Source organism: Dromiciops gliroides, chromosome 4 (assembly GCF_019393635.1).
Source record: "Dromiciops gliroides isolate mDroGli1 chromosome 4, mDroGli1.pri, whole genome shotgun sequence".
Taxonomy (NCBI): Eukaryota; Metazoa; Chordata; class Mammalia; order Microbiotheria; family Microbiotheriidae; genus Dromiciops; species Dromiciops gliroides.
In genome coordinates, this window is record NC_057864.1 from 225,518,761 (window position 1) to 225,540,813 (window position 22,053).

General features: G+C 38.0%; 1 protein-coding gene and 1 pseudogene across 1 annotated transcript in view; both read left to right on the forward strand.

Annotated features, from left to right (window-relative positions):
- The window catches only part of DNAH9 (dynein axonemal heavy chain 9), a 455,137-nt gene that overhangs the window by 258,228 nt on the left and 174,856 nt on the right, over positions 1 to 22,053 (forward strand). Inside the window, exons 37-42 of the mRNA XM_044002519.1 lie at positions 215 to 388; positions 664 to 871; positions 8,419 to 8,584; positions 11,164 to 11,266; positions 14,579 to 14,818; positions 18,183 to 18,344. Of these exons, the coding sequence (XP_043858454.1) occupies positions 215 to 388; positions 664 to 871; positions 8,419 to 8,584; positions 11,164 to 11,266; positions 14,579 to 14,818; positions 18,183 to 18,344 (1,053 nt within the window). The remainder of the gene's footprint in view (positions 1 to 214; positions 389 to 663; positions 872 to 8,418; positions 8,585 to 11,163; positions 11,267 to 14,578; positions 14,819 to 18,182; positions 18,345 to 22,053) is intronic.
- On the forward strand, positions 5,475 to 5,718 carry LOC122754262 (annotated as a pseudogene).

Below are 22,053 nucleotides of genomic sequence, written 5' to 3' on the forward strand. Positions count from 1 at the left end.
TTTTTTTGAGGCACTTGGGGTTAAGCAACTTGCCCGGAGTCACACACTAAGTGCCTGAGGCCAAATGGCTTAGTCCATTTTAATAAGATTGATGACATTCTTCAGTTATTATCTCCTATCCTGATTCCTGATTGTTTATGTGATGTCAACTCAGTCTATTATCGCTTTTCTTAGATTCTGTTAAATCTTTTCCACAATATATTTTTCTTTACAGCTTGTGGATTACAGAGCAGAATTTAGCAAATGGTGGATAACAGAATTCAAGACTATCAAGTTTCCTTCCCAGGGAACTATCTTTGACTTTTACATAGACCCAGAAACAAAGAAATTTGAGCCCTGGTCCAAACTCATCCCCAAATTTGAATTTGACCCAGACCTACCTTTGCAGGTGAGTGTGAATAAGTAGACATTATTATTAAAATTGCTGCAAGATAGCGTAGGTATTCTAGCCTTTAATATCATTAATGTATTAGTAATTTTGACCCTCTAGGAACTAGGGATTTCCCCATCACATCTTCACAGAACTCTGTTCCTGTGGCTCTAAAAATCAGGAGAGAAAGCAGCTCTTCTAGCCAATCATGCATTTATAAGGGTATGTTTTAGTAGAGTGGTAAAGTGGAGAATTCACATGAACCGCTGATTCTCTTCTTTCTTATGTTTCAGGCCTGCCTGGTACACACTGTGGAGACCATTCGTGTGTGCTATTTCATGGAGCAGCTTCTGGAACACCAGCGGCCTATCATGCTGGTGGGGAATGCAGGCACTGGAAAGTCTGTACTGGTAGGGGCAAAATTGGCCTCCCTGGATACAGATGAGTACATGGTGAAGAATGTCCCATTCAATTATTACACCACATCTTCGATGCTGCAGGGTAATGGAGAACAAAAGGAAATAAAAAGTAGTGACTTTTCCATTTAATTAAAATGTACTACATTAGCTACATAGCTAGAAGAGATAGTGAATATCTTTGCTTTATTCTTCAGGGCTGATCTTTTCTTTTTTTTCTCTTTTCCATCAACTCTCCTTTCCTTCTATGTCCCTAAATGACATTTCCTCCTACCATCCTTACTTTTTCTCTCTCCATCTCCTCCCAAAGCCTAATACAATAAAACCTGAAGGGATTGTGTGAAAAAAATAAGAAAAATGAAGAAGAGACAATTTACACCACCTTCAGTAATAGACTGTGGTTGAAATATACAGATACAGGGGCAGCTAGGTGGTGCAGTGGATAGAGCAACAGCCCTGGAGTCAGAAGGACCTGAGTTCAAATCCTGCCTCAGACACTTAACACTTACTAGCTGTGTGACCCTGGGCAAGTCACTTAACCCCAATTGCCTCAGAAAAATTAAAAAGAAAGAAAGAAAAATACGGATACATATGGACATTCAGCCTCCTTGTGATGGTAAAAACAAAACTGAAATTTAATTGATAACTTTCACTAACCAAAAGTGGTCTCTTCTCTATGCATTCACGTAGAACTCCATGCATATCTCCCTTATGCCACTGTTCACACCATTCCTTATCCCCAAACACTACATTCCATATCTCATCTCCTTTCCTTTGGTCACCTATGTCTGGAATGTACTTCCTCCTCCCCTCTTTCCCATAGCTTCCCTGTCTTCCTCCAAGACTTTTCTACAGTATCCCTTCCTATAGATGACCCTTCCTGGGACCACCAGTTCCTAGCACCATCACTTTCTGAAATTACCTTCTATCTACTCTGTATACATTTTGTACATTCCTAGTTATTTACTAGATAAAATTTGCACATTATCTCCTTTATTGGAATGTAAGCTCCTTTAAAGTAGGTACTATTTTGCCCCCTCTTTTTTGTATCCCTAGAACATAGCACAGTACCTAGCACATATCAGATTAATAAAAGCTCTTTGACCAACAGAATAAAATAATAAATGATATTGAAAGAGCTGTACTCATTTAGCCCATTACACATTAACGCCAACTAACTTTAATTAGGTTCTCTCTGTTGCTCAGCTATATTTTATTCATTTTATTTCTTGATTCCCTATAGGAGCTTTTCTTGTTCCTCTGGTTCCTCAATAACTCAATTCTAATCCCCTTGCCTCTTCATTTTACTTAACTTAAAAGATCAATATCTTCTTGATCTTCTAAGTTACTACAACCATTTTTCCATTTCTGCAGTCTCACAGGGAAAGTTTCCCTCCATCTTTCTAAGTCTAAATCCTCCAGCTATTCTTTTGATCCAGTTCCCCTCTGCTTCCTCTAGTAATTGCTCCCCCAGTTCTCTCTAGATCTTTTGTTCCTCCTTTTCACTCTCCCCTGGCTTCTTCCTCTATGCCTAGAAATCACAATTACAAAGATATTTCCTTAAGGATTATCATTAAACCTCTAACTAGTGCTTTCAGTTTTATACAGTGCTTTACACATATTATCTCATTTGTGCTTCACAACTCTATTAGAAAGTATGTACTGCAGGTACTACCCCAACTTACAAATGAGGAATCTGAGATGCAAAAAAGTTTGACTTGCTCATGGGCAAACACATAAAAAGTGTCAGAGACAACATTTGAACCCAAGTCTTCCCAAGTCTAAGTGCAGCATTTTATCCAGATAAGGATAGTCTCACAAGGAAGGCATTAGGATTGAGGAGGACTAGGAATAGCTTCTTGCAGAAGGTACAACTTTAGCTGAAACATGAAGGAAATTAGGGAAGAAAAGAACTAGAGAGAAAGAGAGAGAAAATTCTAGTATGGGGAGCAGTTAGTGAAAATTCTCTGAGCTGAGAGATGCAGTGTTGCATCTGAGGAACGGGAAGGAGGCCAACATCATTGGATTGCAAAGTATATGGAAGTCAGTAAAGTATAAGAAGACTGGAAAAGTAGGAAAAGGGGCAGGTTACAAAGGACTTTAAAAGCCAAGCAGGATTTTTTTTTACTTTGCATTAAGACTAGAATAGAGAAAGATTCAAAGCAGAGATGTCAACCAGCAGGAATGAGGTGATAAGGTGCTGCTGAACCAAGGCAGTGTCAGAGGATGTACAAAGGATCCTATACAACAAAGGTTGCTAGGGTATAAATGACAAGACTCAGCAATTGTTTGGATAGTGGGGATGAGAGTGGGGAGTCAGGTTAGGCTTGGCAAGAAGCAACACCTCTTCATATGATAGGAGAATGAAGGAAGAGATAGGAATAAAAGACATCTAAGTGATATGAGATAAGGAGGAGCTCTTGGAGCACTTGGGAAATAGCCTGAATTTCCTTTCAGCAAAGTATGAGGCAAGGTTCTTCAGCTGATAGAGTGTGGGGATAGAGAGATGTGGGAGGTTTGAGGAAAGATTAAATGATTTAGAAAAGCCACCATGGTGAGTGAGATTCTGAATCAGTTAGGGAAGTGTAAAAGTACTGCCTAGGTGCAGTGAGAGTCCAGTGGAGAATATGGACCTTAAGTTTCTAGTGGTAGCAATCACCATAGCTTTGTCATTTTTTATAGCTTCACTCGATAGCATGGAAAGAGGAGCAAAGATAGAGGATGTGGGAGTAATTCAAAGTTGGGGCTTGGCAAGGCATGATCAGCAGTAGGATAAGGAGACAAGTACCTCAACTCATAAGTACTTATCATGTTCTAATTTATATCTAAATTATTGGTACTGTTATTTTATCTCCCACTATGAGTCTATTAGCTTGTTGAGGATGGAGACTCTGTCTTATTCATCTTTTTATCACAAAGGACCATGCATATAATAACACAATAAATATTAAGTTGACTTTAATTCAGTTAGTTAAATCATGGTGCCAACGAGGCCAAAGAGCAGATCTTATCCTCAAATTGAATTCCTGCTTATCCCATGGCTTCAGATTTCCAATCTAATTTGCATACAACATTTTGCAAATGATTGCCATTGGTCATATAGAGAACTAGTTGGAGTGGAAGTAGTAAATAGAGGTGGTCCATGTTCCTTTAGAGTTGGCAACCACATTTGCTATTTGTCTTCCACATTTATCTAGTCCTGAAATTGTAGTCCATTTCTAGCTCTTCTATTATGAAATGTCCAGTCCACAATTTAAAAAGCTTAGTTAACCTTGGAGGGATTAGAATCTGTTATCTCCCAGGAATCTTCTTATGTCTTTAGTAGACCAAAACTGTTCATTTGAGATAATCCATTGCATTCCAGGATATAGGGCAATTAGGTGGCTCAGTAGATAGAATGGTGGGCCTGAAATCAGGAAGACATCTCCTTGTGTGACCCTGGACAAGTTGTTTACCCTGTTTGCTTCAGTTATTCATCTGTAAAATGATCTGGAGAAAGGCATAGCAAACCATTCCACTATTCTTGCCAGGAAAACCCCAAAATGGGGTCACAAGGAATCTGAAACATCAACAACAAAATTACACTCCAAGAACACTTCTTACAGGCTTTTCTTCTTAGTCTCTTAGAAGAATAAAGAGCTTAATCAAGCCAAATTACAGTCATTCCTTAATTCTACAGGTTGATTTGAATACCACAGCCTTGAGAAAAAAATCCTTCCAAGAAAACGTTTTCCTGTATTAGAGAGGAATTGCATTCACAATTATTTTTTTGGCAAGCCAGTACATTTCAGTTTGACAGATCTCTTATGTATATATTAGATCTTTCAGGAGTAGGGTTGGCAGAAAGTGTTGGATGATTAATTGGTTGCTATTTTATTGTAATTAAATGCTAATCAAATTCATATTTGAAACACTTAATTTAACTCACTATCAGAATATTAGAATATTTTGACTTCTTGGAGGGGTTTATCTTTCCAACCTGTCACCTTCGAATATATGTCTCTTGACATTTTTCCCTTGTGAGAAGAAATCAAATGTATTTTAGCACTTCCAAATGTAATGGACAAGTGTTGAGTCTTTTAGTATATAAATCTTTAATTATTTTACTGAGAAAAACATTTGTACTCTATTATAATTTTTTTGCCCAGGCTAGAACATTACCTTGTTGAGTTGATTTTCTCTGATTTTCTAATTAAAAACTAGAGTGTGTTTTTACACTTACTCTTCAGAGTATCAAAGTATTACTTTGTTTGGGGACCAAGAAGATTGGGGGGAATCAAAGGAGAGGAAACAAGAGAAGCAATGACGGGTGATTTTTTATACAACTTCTGATAAAAATCTAGCTAATCAGGGGCATCTAGGTGGTGCAGTGAATAAAGCACCGGCCTTGGATTCAGGACAACCCGAGTTCAAATCTGGCCTCAGACACTTGACACTTACTAGCTGTGTGACCCTGAACAAGTCATGTAACCCTCATTGCCCTGCAAAAAACAAAAATAATAAAATCTAGCAAATCACAAAGATGTCCATTTTCCCTTTTACTATGTCCAAAACTGTAATGAGATAATAATGTTTACAATAAAACCAGCAGTTATCTGGGAACACCAGAAGAATCTTTGAGATCTTCATTTTACAAGTAGTCTATGACACAAATCCCAGCTGCCCTTGCGGTGACGGGGAAAGTGGCCAACATGGCAGGCAGCCGGTTCCTGAAGGAGGCCTGGTCCAAGGAGCCGGTGCTGATGGTATCCTTCACCATCGGAACTATGGCTCTGCTCTTACCTCCGTTAAGCCCCTATACCAAGTATGAGCAACCAAACTACACCTGACAAGTACCCTGTTTCTGTTTGAGATGATGGCAACATGCCTGACATCCCCAGCCACCCTCAGGATCCTCAGGGTCCTTCCCTCCAGTGGCTGAAGAATCTGTGAATCTTCCATCTGTTTTCCCCTTTCCCCCCAAATAAATGTCCTTGTCTCATCCCCCCCCAAAAAAAAAGAAAGAAAAGAAAAAAAAACAAGTAGTCTAAGAAATTAAAGGCAATTTCACAAAAGACACTGTGGCCTTTTACTCTTTATGTTCAAGGGCCAACTTTGGGATTTCCCTGAGGATAGAACTCAGTCAGTCGAGCAAGCATTTATTAAACATTTTCAATGTACTAGTCAAAGACAGGAGTTCACATTCTAATGAGAGGAAACAAAGGATACATGTAAATAGCTAAGAACACACATATTTACATGCATAAATATATATTTGCATATACATATCTGTAATATACATAATATATATACACAGATTATGTTAGATGGTAACCTATGAGACAATGGCATTAATAACTGGGGAACCAAAAAAGGGCTCCTTTAGAAGGTAGCACTTAAGCTAAGCCTTTAAGTAACTCAGGGAAGATGAGAGGTGGTGTTGAAGAAGAGGGAGCATCCCTATGGAGGACAGCCAATATAAAGGAACAGAAAATAGGCCAGGGTATCTGGACTATAGAGTATGTGGAAGAGAAGAAAGTGTAAGAAGATATGAAAGATAGGAAAGGTCCAGGTTGTGAAAAGGTATAAATGTCAAGCAGAAGACTATATTTGATCCTGGAGATAAAAGAGAGACAGTGGAATTTATTGAATAGAGAATTGACCTATACTTCTCTATTGGCCTGAGCTACACATTAAGAAAATTTCTTTGAAAGCTGAATGGAGTGTGGATTGGAGTAGTGAGACACATGAGAAAGGGAGACCAGTTAGAAGGCTATTGTGGGGGCAGCTAGGTGGCGTAGTGGATAAAGCACCAGCCCTGGATTCAGAAGGACCTGAGTTCAAATCCAGCCTTAGACACCTGACACTTACTAGCTGTGTGACCCTGGGCAAGTCACTTAACCCTCATTGCCCCGCAAAAAAAAAAAAAAAAAAAAAAAGGCTGTTATAATAATCTAGGGGCAAATCAATGAGGATCTGAACTAGGGTATTGGCTGTGTGAGTGGAGAGAAGGAAAAAAGGGATGTTTTGAAGGCAGGAATAAGACGACAAAATACTGGCTATGTGGAGACAGTAAGATGTAAGAGTCAAAAAAGACACTGAGGTTGTAAGTCTCAGTAACAAGGAGGATTATGGTGCCCCCTACTAAAGTATAGAAGTTTGGAAGAGATGAGAGTTTGGGAGGGTTTTGTATGTCTATTTTGAACATACTGAGTTTGAGGTATCTGACGCATGCCCAATTCAAGATGTAATTTTAAAATCAGGTGGTGATATGAGATTGAAATTCAGGGGAGAGACTAAGGCTGGGAATACTAGAGATTTGGGAATCATCAGCATAGATAATTGAACCCATAGCACCTGATGAGATCACCCAATGAAACAGTATAGAAGTAGAAACAGATGAGGGCCCAGGATAGAGCTTTGGGGTACACCTGTGGTTAGTGGGTTGACATGGATGAAAATCTAACAAAGGACCAATAGGAAGTGAATCAGAAGCAGGCAGTGTTATGAAAACCCAGAAGGGGAAAGAGTATCCAGGAGGAGAGGTGATCAACATTATCAAAATGCTATAGACAGGTCAGTAAAGATGAAGATTGAGGAAAGGCCATACATTACTATTAAGAGATGATTGATAACTTTGAAAAGGGCAATTTCCTTTGAATGATGAGGTCAGAAATTATGTTACAGAATCAACAAAGATGAAATGAAGTGAAACCACCTAATATAGATGGCTTTCTATAGGATTGTAGCTATAAAGAAGAAAAGAGATATAGGATGGGTAGATCAAGTGAGGGTTTTTAAAATGAGGCATATTTGTAGCCAGCAAGGAAGGAGCCAGTAGATAGAGATTAAAGTGACAGTAGAAATGATAGTGGAGAAGATAGGTAGGGATTGGAACAAGGGTTCATGAAGACGGGTTGACCTTAGCAAAGAGAGGAGAGAGAAAGGGAAGAATGCCAAGAATATGAGATGTAGAAGGAAGAAGAGCTCAGCAAATGATCTCATTTATTTTAGTAAAGATAACATAAATTTGTAGTAAACCTGATTAGGCCCAGATTCATGTGGTGTGTTTTTTCCTACTTCCATTAAGTAGCACATGAATAGATGCAAAGGAAGTATATGGTAGGAGTAATCTAAGTTTGGCAAGGCAATAGGACAAACCCTCCAGAACTGCAGAAAGCCTAGCCCTAAGCCAAAGTCCCTTGAGAAGTAAGGCTATAAGAAAGAGTAAACAAACAAGAGGACAGGAGATTTGAGAGTAGTAGATATCTTAGAATTGAAAAGATTTTGGAATTTTAGAATTTAAGGAACCTTAAAAGAAACTAAGTATTTTGCACGACTATACATATGTGCAATGGGTTTTGTTTTTCTTGCCTTCTCAATGGATGGAGGAGAGGAGAGAATTCGGAAGTGAAAGTAAGAGAAATCTGAACTTTTTTTTTTTAAAGAAATAAACTAGGTCTAGTTCCCTTGTTTTACATTACTGAAGCCCAGAAAGGCTAAGTAACATTCTCATAAATGTTCACTTTCATCTCTTCCCTTAAGTGGCCATCAAATTTAGTGCCAAGAACTGGCATTTATGTTGCCTCCGTAGACTCACAAATGATATTTGAGGACTTAGTTATCTCTTCCATTCTCTCGGTGTCTTAATAGCTGTCCTAGAGAAACCTCTGGACAAGAAGGCTGGCAGAAATTATGGCCCACCTGGCACCAAGAAACTGATCTATTTCATTGATGACATGAACATGCCTGAGGTTGATGAATATGGAACAGTGCAGCCTCACACACTCATCAGACAGCATATGGACTATGGACACTGGTAAGAACTGGAATGCTGACAAGATGCATGAAATGAGGTTGTGAGGAAAGATGGGATATAAAGTGCAAGAAGTACAGGTGTGTTATGATAGAGAGTTTATAAACTTTATCTCACTTGTTGGTAATTAGAAATTCCTTAGACAACTTGATTATATTTCTTTTTGAATTTCCCATTGATGAAAACATGTTCCTACACAAGACTCAGGAACTGATATTAAAAAAATTAATCCTTTGGTGGTGTAAAAGAGAAGAAAGTAACCTTAGAGGTTATATTCAAGTTATTATAGCATGATTCTTAATGAGTAACAGGCTTGACCTTGTCAGATAGAAAAGATAGATGATTTCGGTAGAGACTTAAGTTTTGAGGTTTGACAGTTGTAGTCAACCATGGGGGAGTTATTTCTCTTCTTGTCCTGCCTTTCCATTGTCAGAATCAGGCTGTTGAGAAAGAGAATTTCATCAATTTATGTAGTTATTTAATGTGTTCCTACTGATTGCATGATTTGAGCAAATCAGTGTTTCAAGGAATGTCCTTCTGGCCTTCTAAGAATTTAGGTCAGGGAAATAAGATATAATCATGTGAAACAGTAAGGTTTGTAAGGAGGTATATAATATATTGCCTAGATGAGTAGTACAGAACATAAGCTCTATGGGACTTTAGAGTGAAAATAAATATATGTTGTAATAGTTGGACTTGGGGAATATTGAAAGTTTGCAGCTCACTGAGTCAAGCCACCATTGTGATCCTTGAAGAACACAGAAATCAATACCTGAAGACAGCAGCAGCTGGATGCCAGGGAATACAAATCAATACCAAACCCTCCAGAACTACAGAGAGCCTGCCCCTAAGCCAAAGTCCCTTGAGAAGTAAGGCTGTAAGAAAGAGTAAACAAACAAACAAAAATAACTCCCACAATAAAGAACTGTTATTGTTCTAAACATGTCCCAGAAATAAACCCAAAATAAAAATTATTCCAAAACACTTAGAAGCAAAGTCTCAAAGAAAAACACAGTTTTCCTACCACTCTGATACAATCACTGCAAAAGTGGAAGGAGGCCACACACAAATAAGACCCATTTAAAATGTTTCCTTGGGGCAGCTAGGTGGAGCAGTGGATGGAGCACCGGCCCTGGAGTCAGGAGTACCTGGGTTCAAATTCAGCCTCAGACACTTAACACTTACTAGCTGTGTGACCCTGGGCAAGTCACTTAACCCCAATTGCCTCACTAAAATAAATAAATAAATAAAATAAAATGTTTCCTTGTTTTTTGGGTTGCCATGACAAAAAAAATTTATATATATACACACATACACACACATATATGTGCATATATACATATATGTATATATGTATTTGTGTTTATATATACACATACCTATGAATTGTGTATATATATATATATGTGTGTATGTATGTATGTATAAAATCACTAGGTGATGTGCCTCTCCATAATTAGCAAACTTGATCCCTGGAAAACTAACTTGGTCTGTTATCAGGGCCATTGTTGGTCTCTTACCAGGACCACCCACAGACATTGCCTTCAAGAACGCTGGGTCACCAAGGCCACTTCCATGCCACAATGAGATAGAGGAACATGACTCTGTGGAGGAACACATCATAAAACAATAAAACTCTCTGCCTGCTAAAGTAGCACGTTCTACTTTTGAATAACTGTCAGCAAGTTTTTCTCTTGTACCAAACCTAAACCTGTTTTTTTTTTCAATTTCACATAATGTTCTTCATCCTGGCCTCTGATGCCAAGTTTGCACAGTCTAATCCTTCCTCCATATCATAGTCCTTCAGCTACTTGAAGAAAACTATCATATCTCCCCTAAGTCACCTCTTCTATGGATAAAATACCCTTAGTTCCTTCAACTGATCCTTGTGTGGCATGACCATCCCTGTTACAAATGCCCTGTAGACATTCTCCAGCTTGTCAGTGTCTTTCTTAAAATATGGTGCCCATAACCTTAAACTCCGACATGTGGTAGAGGTAGAAAACAGCAAGACTCCAATCTTTCTTGTATCCAACACTATGCCTCACTTAATGTTACCTAAAGTTAGATTTTCTTTTTTTGGCTGCTATTTTATACTACTGATTCATATTGAGCCTGCAGTCCACTATAACTCCCAAATTTTTTTGGACAAAATGTGAACCAGACACAGTATTTGTATAGTTGATTTTTTTAACTTATGTGTAAGACATTATATTCATTTTTATTATATTCCATCTGATTAGATTCTGCCTAAGACAAGTTTTAGCCTTAACTGTCTACCCCCTTGTATTAGCTTTTTGTCATCTACAAATTTGATATGCATGCTTCAATTTATTCATAACATTATTAAACATTGATTCTATCACAGCATGAATCCACCTAACTATACTATTTAGACTATATCTTGCCATCATTTCACAATAATTGAAAGAAACTGTCAAATTTGTTAAAATTTAGGCAAACGCTATCCTGTCCATATCTTTGAAGAGACAATGAATGAATGAATGAATGAATGAAATCCCTTTGTGAATGTTTATACACCCTTCATACCTTCTAATGAAAGTCATGCTTTAATCTTGCAGGTATGACAGGAATAAACTATTTCTTAAGGAAATCATGAATGTGCAATATGTGGCCTGTATGAACCCCACGGCTGGAAGCTTCACCATTAATCCTCGACTCCAGGTAGTAATCTAGGGTTACAAATACAAAAGTGAAATAATCTTTTCCTTAATGGAGCTAATAATATACTAGAGGAGAGAGAGGGATGGGGATGCCCCATGTCCCCAGATCAGCAAATTCAAGATATATGCAAAATAAATTAAAAGTGATGAGCCTGGGAGTACTAATAGCTAGGGATCAGAAAAGGTCTCCTTAAGGAGGTAGCACTTGACCTGAGACTTGAAATGAGTTAGATGTTTTAAAAGATGGAGGTCAGGAAGGAGAATATCCCTGTGCAAAGGCAGGGAGATGAGAGATGGAATGTTGTGTACCAGGCTAATTTGACTAAAACAAAAAGTGTGCTAGAGGGAGTCATGTGTAATCAGACTGAAAAATAAACTGGAGCCAAATTGTGAAGGGCTTTAAATGCCCTAGATGTAGTGGGGAACCACAGGTGCTTTTTGAGCAAGGTACTAATATGGTCAAACCTATGCTTTAAGCATATTAATTTGGCAGCTGTGTGGAACATGAATTGAAGAAAGAAAAGACTATGTTCAAGCAAACCAATTAGGAGGCTAGTGCAATGGAAAAGGGGCCAGAAAGAAGGTGGTCATGGTATAAGTAGAGAGAATTCAGTGGGAAATAGGAAATATTGAGGAGGTGGAATCATTGGGTTTGGGCAACTGATTGGCTGGGGGCGGGTGGATGAGAAAGAAAACTCTCAGATGACTTCTAGGTTGTTACTGGAAGAATGGTGGAGCTCAATAGAAATAAGGAAGTTAGGAGGGAGGATGCTTTAGGAAGAAAGGACAGGGACTAACTTTTGTACTTTATTGTATCCTCATTTCTTAGCACAGTGCCTGGCTCATAGTAATCTCTTAATAATAATGTGTATTCACTGACTGACAATGAATTCTGTCTCAAACATATTTTGTTTAAAATGCATTTGGAAAAAAAATAAAATAAAATGCATTTGGGATATTAAGGTGAAGGTGTCACATGGGGAAGTTAACAATGTGAGACTGGAACTCAAGAAAAAGAATAGGCCTGGATACTTGTTGTTATTCCTTCATTCTCAAGAGAATGTATGACATCAGGGTGATGTCATAACTTGCAGTGAATTGGATTTAAGTGAGGGAGGGCTGTGCAAGGTCACCAACCTCACTCTCTCCTCCAGAGCCATCTGGGTCGAGTGGCAAGATATACATCAGGATGACTGGATATGGCCCCAGATATTTAAGGCAATTGGGGTTAAGTGATTTTCCCAGGGCCACATAGCTAGTAAGTGTCTGAAGTGAGATTTGAACTCAGGTTCTCCCAACTTCAGGACCAGTACTCTATCCACTGCCGCCTAGCTGCCACACTGGATACATGTAGGAGTCATGTAATTACAGGTAAATCTATGGAAGCTAATAAGAGGATATTTAGAGAAAAGGAGTGGGACCCAGGACAGAGATGGTGAACACACAAATGGAGTAGGGCACAAATAATGAATGACCTTGCAAAGGAGATGGAAAGATCAGATAGGAAAAAACCACAGCAGAGGAAGGTCACAAAAATCCAAGGAGGAAGGAGCATCTAGGAAGAAAGGGTGGTTAACAGTCTCAAATGGAAATGCAAATTAAAACAACACTGAGGTATCACCTCACACCTATCCGAGTGGCAACTATAACAAAAAAGGAAGATATTGAATGTTAGAGGGGATGAGGGAAAACTAGGGTGTTAATCCATTCTTTGTGAAGATGTGAACTGATCCAACCATTCTGGAGAGCAATTTGCAACTATGTCCAAATGGCTAGAAAACTGTATACCCTTTGATCCAGAAATACCACTGTTAGGTTTACATCCCAAAAACATCCCCAAAAAGAAAAAAAGAGCTATTTGAACAAAAATCTTTATAGCAGCTCTTTTTGTGGTGGCTAAGAATTGGAAATCAAAGGAATGCCCATCAATTGAGGAATGGCTAAACAAGCTGTGGTATATATGATGGTGATGGAATATTATTGTGCTAAAAGAAATGACAAACAGAATGATTTCAGAAAGGCCTGGAAAGACTTATATGAAATGATGTATAGTGAAGTGAACAGAACAAGGAAAATGTTGTGCACAGTAACAGCAATATTGTTAGATGAAGAACTGTGAACTATTTAACTATTCTCAGCAATACAATGATCCAAGACAATCCCAAAGGGCTAATGATGAAACATACTATCCACCTTCAAAGAAAGAACTGATATTGATTGAATGCAAAGTGAAGCATGCTATTTTCACTTTCTTTCATTTTTTTCTTTTATGCAAGTTTTCTTATACAAAATGACTAATATGGTAATGTTGTACATAATTGCACATGTATAACCTATATCTGATTGTTTACTGCCTCAGGAATGGAGGGAGAGAAGGGAGGGAAAGAGGGATAGAATTTGTAACTCAAAACTTTAAAAATGTTTATTACTTAAGAAACAGTCTCATTAGATTGAGCAATAAAAAATCATTAGTGAGTTTGTACAAAGCAATTTCAGTCAAGTTATAAGGACAGAAGCCATACTGGAAGGAGCTAAGAAGTGAGTGAGAAAAAAGTGTGGCTATGAAAGGAAGGAAAAATAAAGACAACAACTTGAAGGGATAATTGGACCAAATGAAAGTTTATTTAGGATGGAGGAGAAATGAATAGGTATTCAGATAGTAATGAAGGGGGTTGAATTTTAAATGTAGAGGAAGTGGAAGGTCAGGTAAGAAAGAGTATCCTGGAGGACACAGAGGCAAGGCAGATGGTAAGGCCAGGAGAACATTAGGACAAAGTGATAGATTCTAAGACCTAGGGATTCTTCATCCCACCAGAAAAAATTAGATTGGTGACTATGAGCTCATCCAAGTGGTGGGAGCTGCCATGTCACTATTCTTCCCTTGCTGTTCCACTGCATTAGGTGGCCAGTGGATGGGGTTAGGGATACAAGAAAGGCAAAGCAAGGAATGGTGTATCTTCTTAACACCCATTTACACCCAATGAAGCCAGGAGAGAGTGCAAAGGGAAGGGCAAGGCAAAAGGGAACCAGATTCTGTATAGCTTTCCTGTCAAGCAGTTGATCTTTTAACTTGGGGATAAACTACCCTGTCCACTCTATGATATTTTTGTCATTTAGCTTCAGGCTATGAAAGATATAAAGTATATCTTGCTTTCACATAGAATCGAAGGCCCTCAAAATTTCTCATTGCGCATTATTTGTGTAGCAAGGGTATCCAATACAATGGTATAAATCTTGAGATGTCTTATCCCCATTAGAAATTTCTGTTGACAAAAGAAATATCTAATTCCTCTCTTTTTCTTTTCTTCTGCAGCGTCACTTTAGCATCTTTGTACTCTCCTTCCCGGGAATAGATGCGTTGTCTTCAATCTATAGCACCATCTTAACTCAGCATCTAAAACTTGGTAATTTTCCAGCATCATTGCTCAAGTCTACCCCCCAACTCATCAATTTGGCCATTACCTTCCACCAGAAGGTTGCTGCCACATTTCTGCCAACAGCAATAAAATTCCATTACATCTTCAACCTCCGAGACTTCTCCAACATTTTCCAAGTGAGTTCATCATCATCATCTTCATTCATCATAGTTAACATTTATATAGTATGGGTCTCAAAGTGTTTTACAAACCTTATTCTATTTAAGGATCACAACAGTCCTATGAGGGAAATAGTGATAGTATCTCTGTTTTGCACCTGATAAATTGAGATGTAAAGAAGTTAAATAACTTGTCCATGGTCATACAACTAATAAGTGTTGAAGCTGAAATTTGAACCTGTCTCTCCTGACTCCAAGCCCAGTACTTATCCCGGTATATCATATTGCCTCTCTCTCTGTGACAAGGAAAAATATGGGTTTGTTTTAGGGGATGAACCTGACCCTCAGTGACTATACCATTGATTACTCAAGGCAATGTTAATGCCAAATCTCTTGGTACATGTACAGGTTCAGAAGGACCCTCACATAATCAATAATAGGCAGATGGAATCTTACGGATTATACAAAAAAGCTGGAAGGACATAATTTTTTATCATCAAACATTACAATAGGAAGGACCATTACCAGAAATCTTGCCCAAATGCCTGATTTTACAAATGAGGAAGATCAGGCACAGAACTAAGTGACTTGCCCAAGATCAAACAGCAACTTAGTAGCAGACCTGGAATTTAAACCCAGATCTCCTGATATCCAATCTAATGCTCTTGTCACTATGCCATGTTGCTTCTAGACCATTGTCTCAGTAAAATAAAACTGCACTAATGGCTTCTTTCCTGTGTAAAAGTACAGGAAGGAGAGTTTCTAGGTCTTGGGTATGGTGGAATGATTTCATGTCTGTCAGAGGTACCAAGGAATTAAGGGATTCCAAAGCCATTTGTCTTTTTATAGTCATAGATCACTGAAACCCTTGTTACCTTTGGAGTGAACTCTCTAAAGAACTGGCTCTGCTCTAGCCCTTCCTGAAATGTATCAGCTGTATCTGTCTTGGGATGTGACCCTCAGCCCTGAGATTGATGAAGACTGTATGATTTTGAACTATCTGTCATCAGTATATCTCACCCTCTAACTGGTCTCCCTACCTCCAGTTTTTCCCCTTTCTGTCCCATCCTTGATGCAGCTACCAGAGTGATTTTTCTAGCAATAGATCTGACAATGTCACTAGCTTGCTCAGACACCCCTCAGTGACAGCACATTGCCTATGGAAATGGAATAAAATCAAATTCCTTACTTCATATTCAACACCCACCACAATCTAGTTCCAATCTCTTCTTTCTTCTGTCCTCCTAACAAGACTCTCTTACCCTATGCCTAGACTGTACTCCCTCCTCACAGAATTCCTAACTTCCTTCAAACTCACCTCAAACACCATCCCCTACATGAGATCTGTCCTCATGCCCCTGGATCTTTCCTTCTTCCTCCACTCAAGAAGTATTGTATTTATTTTGTTTATATTTTGTACAGATGCATATAGCTATGGATATGTTATACACACACATATCTCTCCTGATAGAATGTAAGCTTCTTATAGTTTAGTCTTTGTATCCCTAGCACTCTCACACATTGCTTGCACATAATAGGAACTTAATAAATGTCTGTTGGTTGATTAATTGATGATATACTTCTTTACGCATTTTACCATTCCTTAATCTCATTCTGATTGGGCAAGTCTCTCTTTTACAAAATCATATATATGTGTGTGTGTGTGTGTGTGTGTATGTGTGTGTGTGTGTGTGTGTGTGTGTATACATGCACATTTTCAATCTTACTTTGAAAATGTACAGTGATAGGAGGCTCAGAATTTTATGAGTCCACTGTATTCTGCCTGAATGGTGGAATTCAATGATATCTTTCAGCTCCAAGTTGACAGTAAAGAGTTTATAGGGCTTCCTTTATACAGACTGGTGTATGAATGTATTATTCAAATTTATCATTAGACCATATAGTTCTGTGCCAAACTCTACCAAGCATTTTACAGTCATTCAAATGTCTTCTTGCATATGTGCTCCAAGAATAAAATCATCAGCATATATCAGCTCCTGAAATAATGTTTTTTACTATGATGAGTTAAAAATGTTTCCATGATGTCTGTAAGCAGATTTCTGTCTTCTCTTACCTCATAGCTTTATAAATGCAAAGGCTTCCTCCATCCCAGGACTGTTATGACTCCTCCCAACTCTCAAATCCTATTGAAATGTCACTATTCATTAAAGGCAACCTTAAGTAGTAACATCTTCAGGATTCCTTCTGTCTAAATATAATCCTACCCTCCCTTAGGTCAAAGCTTCTTAAATTTTGGGTCACGACTCCATATGGGGTCACATAACTAACTGACTGTGGGAGTTACAAAAAACTTAGCAACAGTAAAAGGTTATGTATACCTATTTTATATACCTATATACCCAGGGTTGTGTGAAAAATTCTCAGGTAAAAAGGGGTTGTGAGTGAAAAAAGGTTTAAGAAGCCCTGCCTTAGGTCACTCCAATTACTCTGTGGCATACATTTGATTACTTTTAAATTGCACTAGTTACCCATGTTCATGTCTCTGAAAACTGTATCCATTTACCATAAATATGGGTCTTCCTTCAGTATTGACACAGTAGAACTTACTTCCCTCAAACAACTTCTAAGGGGGAGTTTCACACTCACAGAAACTCACATGTTGTGGATATTCAACAAATACTGTTATTGAAAATAGCTAAATTTAGTCTTGATTGTATTTCCCAAAAATTATATCAGGTCAGAGGTATTAATAAAAATAGCTAATATTTTGGGATAATACATAGACTAGATATAAGACCTTGGTTTATGATTGTATGTAAAATCTAGTCTAAAACCATTGTTTCAAAATTCAAGTTTTGTATAATCAGTAGCACTTTGTGGGAATTTCTCTTATGAATTTTTTTGTAGGCCATTTGCATGGATGTCCTAGTTCCCTTACTGGATTGTAAACTCTATGAGAATATGGATTACATCTTGCTTATCTTCATATCTTCCCCACCCACCCCACCCCCAGTATCCAGCACAGTGCTACAAAGCAGTATGGGTTTTTTTGGCTTGAAGCTATGATTTCCTCATGTAAGAAATTCTCTCCATCAATTCAAATCAGTTATCATTCTTCAATTTATATTCACAGAAAGTCACCCAGGGCACTGAGAAGTTAAGTGATTTGCCTAGTCTCACACAGCCAGTATGTGTCAGGAGTAGGACTTGAACCCAGGTCTTCCAAGACCAGCATTCTATCTACCATGGCATATTGCCTCTATAATTTACATATTAGTTGGTACTTAATAAATGATTACTGAATAAATGAATGTCAATGAAGAATGAAGCAATCTAGATTTTATTGGTAGCATTTGTGGAATGGAAACACAATTGAAAAACTAATTGTCCATTTAGTATATTGATTTTTCTGTTCCTGCAGGGCATTCTCTTCTCCACAGTGGAAAGTATCAAATCACCACCAGACCTTGTGAAGCTCTATCTACATGAGTCCAATCGGGTTTATCGAGATAAGATGGTTGAAGAAAAAGACTTTGACATCTTTGATAAAATTCAAATTGAAGTGGTAAAGAATTTCTTTGATGTAAGTATCCAGTGCTATGGGATGTTCAAGTGACAAATAAAATGAGAGAGAAACCAGATAATAACAGCCAATCCACAGGCTGAAGAGAGAATTCTAAAGCTCTGTGAAAGAGAAGGAGAATTTGCTATCTTATTTCCCATTTGGAAATTTTAAGGCTAAGAAGCAAACTCTGCATTAATTGTAGAAATCATATCTTAGAATGAAGAAGGAGCTTTGTATAATGCAAGGCTATTTTCTGCCAAATTCCTAATAAATGTGCATCCAGCCTTGGCTGGAATACTTCCAGAGATGGGAAGAGTAAGGAAGAGAGGCTTAGTCTTTTATGAGTTAGCCCATTCTATTCTGCCTGAAAGGCAGAATTTAACCCTAAGATAATGATGAGGAATTGTATAGCATTAATACTTGTACTTAATAAATGATGAACTTGATCTTCTCTAGATTTATATTGATGTCACAGTTTGGACACAACCTTTCTCCTCCAAGCATTCCATAGATATTTTAATGTTTTCTTGAATGTGGGCCATGAAAATATAGTAACATACTAATTCCTGAATAATTATTTCTTAATATGTTGAGTTGGTATAACATTATATCCCTGATTAGATTGGCAAATTAATCAGATAACTGCCAGACCTCTGCCTCCCTAGATGTTCTGTAGTCCCCCAGAATTTTACTTTCCTTCCTTAAGGAATAAAAATTGTGCCTTGTCTTTTTATATATGTGTGGGACTGGGGAACAGAGAAGGAGGGGGAGGTATACAAACAACTGTGTACATGTGCACAAATCAGTGTGAAGGTAACAGGAAAAAAGAAAAGGTTTTGCCCAGTTAGTACAATGCAAAGTGGAGAGCTGGGCATCATTAAAGCTGATCACAATGAAATAAATTTGTGAAGTTTCAAAAAATGTTGAGTTGGAAGAGTTTCACAGATGTCCAAAAGCATATTCTAATGACAATTTCAATAAGATTTCATACAAAATGCATATAAAGAAGCTACCATTCATTCTGACATATCCAACCACTCTCTAGTGGTCTAACCTTATCATCATGTCTTCATAGGTTCCAGCGTCAGATTTCTTTGTTTGCTTCTTTGGTCCTAAACTATGATTTTATCTGTGTAGGAGATAACCTCCACCAATGTAGATCAGCAGCTGTTAAAGTAAACTTGTAGTTTTAGCTTAGTGTTTATTATTCTGAATTATTCAAATTACCTTACATGTATATACATATATAAACACATACATTGGTAAATTTCAAAAAAGAGAAAGTCTTAAGAATGGCAAAAAAAAAAAAAAAAAGGAAAGAGAATTTTTTTTCTTTTGGGTTTTTTGTACTCCATACTTCTTCCCTGAGTATTTATATCCTTTTTAAAATAGTAAAGCAAAACAAATCCCATCCCTAGCCAATATACAAAAAAAAGAAAAAGAAAAAAATGCTTTGATTCACACTCTCTGAGACCGTAAGCTCTCAATCTGAAGGCAGATAGCATGTTTCATCATGAGTTCTTTGGAATGGCAATTGATAATGGTTGATCAGAGTTCCTGTCTTTTAAAGTTGTTTATCTTACAAGAGTATTATTATATAACTTGTATTCGTGGTTCTGCATTTTTCATATGACTCTAAAGAGAATATTTAATTGTTACATTAAATTTAATTATTAAATATTTAATATTTAATTATAATATGGTTTGATAAGTAAGACAGGATCAGCAGGAAAGAGTAGTTAGGTGGGTAGAAGAGAATAAATATGTAAAGGGACATGATAGAGAGAAAAAAAAGTAAGAGGTTACCTAACAGCATTATGCTAACTTCAAAAATTCCAGATAAGCAGGTTGTCAATGTCATTTGGTCTTCTTTTGAACTTCTCACTCTGTATAGCAGAACTATTCTGCCTGAAGCCTTGCATTTGACTGGTGGGAAGAGGCATATTAATAATAGAAAATATATCTGGGGGCAGCTAGGTGGCACAGTGGCTAAAGCACCGGCCCTGGATTCAGGAGGACCTGAGTTTAAATCCAGCCTCAGACACTTGACACTTACTAGCTGTGTGACCCTGAGCAAGTCACTTAACCCTCATTGCCCCACCTCCCCCCAAAAATCTATCTGGCTAGCCTTAAAGAGGGTTATCATGCTGGCCTCCTATAACATTTTCAAGCTCATTGATTTCCAGTCATCCCCCTCTCACCACCAGTTTTACCGTGTTCCGTACCTTTGCTCTAAAAACCCTTGAAGAGCATTCAGCACCTGCTCGTTCCTTTTAGCTCTTTGTAACCCTCAAGAGACAAGATGGCAAGAGGCACAATGATACACCAACACAGGAGCTACAATTGATAAGTGAGGTCCTGTTTTGGTGGATCACTGGGCCTCTTGCCATCCTTTTCCTTGTGACACTTAAAATATCAAGGTAAAATACTACAACAGCTACAAAGAGCTGAAAGGAGTGGGCAGGAGGTGAGATGTTAAAAAGGTTGAATGTTAGTGTGATAAGGTAATGTCATTGATACTATTCTCCTAGCTGACAAAGGAAGGAAAATTTACTGAGGAGGGGAAAGATGGAGGGAGTAAGGAAAAGTAAAAAAGAATTAAGATTAGGTTAGCAGACACTAATTTCCAGCCAGATGCCCAGGAAATGTTAAATAGTCTGGACTAAAAATGAGCAATTCCTTCCAAAGTTTAAATTTTTCAGTTAAATTGAACTCTTCAGCTTCAGTTCTATCTCCCCATCCCCCTTTACCAATGTGAAAACCTAATCAAGTGGCCTACTATCCATGACCATTTACCCAATCTACATAAAGGAAGCCATTCAACATTGATTCTGCCTTTAAAATGAAGTTACTTGTTTTGAATGACTAAAAATGAAATACCACCCCCCCCAAGTCCTTCTGGATGTCACCTGGTACACTCTCAAGTTCAGAGCTAGCCATTAGGCAGTTTCCTTATTCACAGAATAAGGGGCTTATACTATATGACCTCTGAGGTCCCTTCAAGCCCTAGACCCTATGACCTTTTTTTATCCATAGCAAGTCATTGTCATTTATGTGGAGAAATTGTAGTCTGCATGAGTAGAGGGAGTGCCAGCTACAATTTAGGGGCTATTTGCCACCCCTTCTTCTCCATAGCCAAGCTCATATATTAAAATCTGAGAAGACTTTATTTTGAGCAGACTATATGTGGTCCAGGATTTTCAGACCTCAGCTTCATATTGCTGGCTCATTGATACAAATTAGCTGAATGCTGTCAGGATCAGTCTTCTGTGTTGTATCATTATTTAAGTGAGTAAATGGATCCTTTGTTCCCTTCCCCATGTTATTCTCAGGACAAGAGCATCTCTTATTGCACTGAATTTGGGGCTGATCCAGATGTCTAGCATTCCACACTCTGTATTTCAGTGCTCCTTAATCCATCTGGTATAATCCAAAACTGAGAAAGATTTTCCTTTACATCATACCTGACAAGTAGTTGTCCAAACTTCTTTATCTGACAACTTTCAGTGAGGAAAAACCCACTGTAGAAAGCCCACTCCACTTTACAACAAGTAGAATTTTCAGAAAGTCTTCCTTCCATCAAAGCCAAAATTTGCCTCTTTTTACCTTGTAGCCATTTCTCCTAGTCCTCTCCCCTGAGCCCAAACAGAAAATGTCTAATCCCTCTTTCACCTTAGATTTGACTGTCTCTCTAAAATTTAAACTCTGTTGTAGCTAACCATCTATT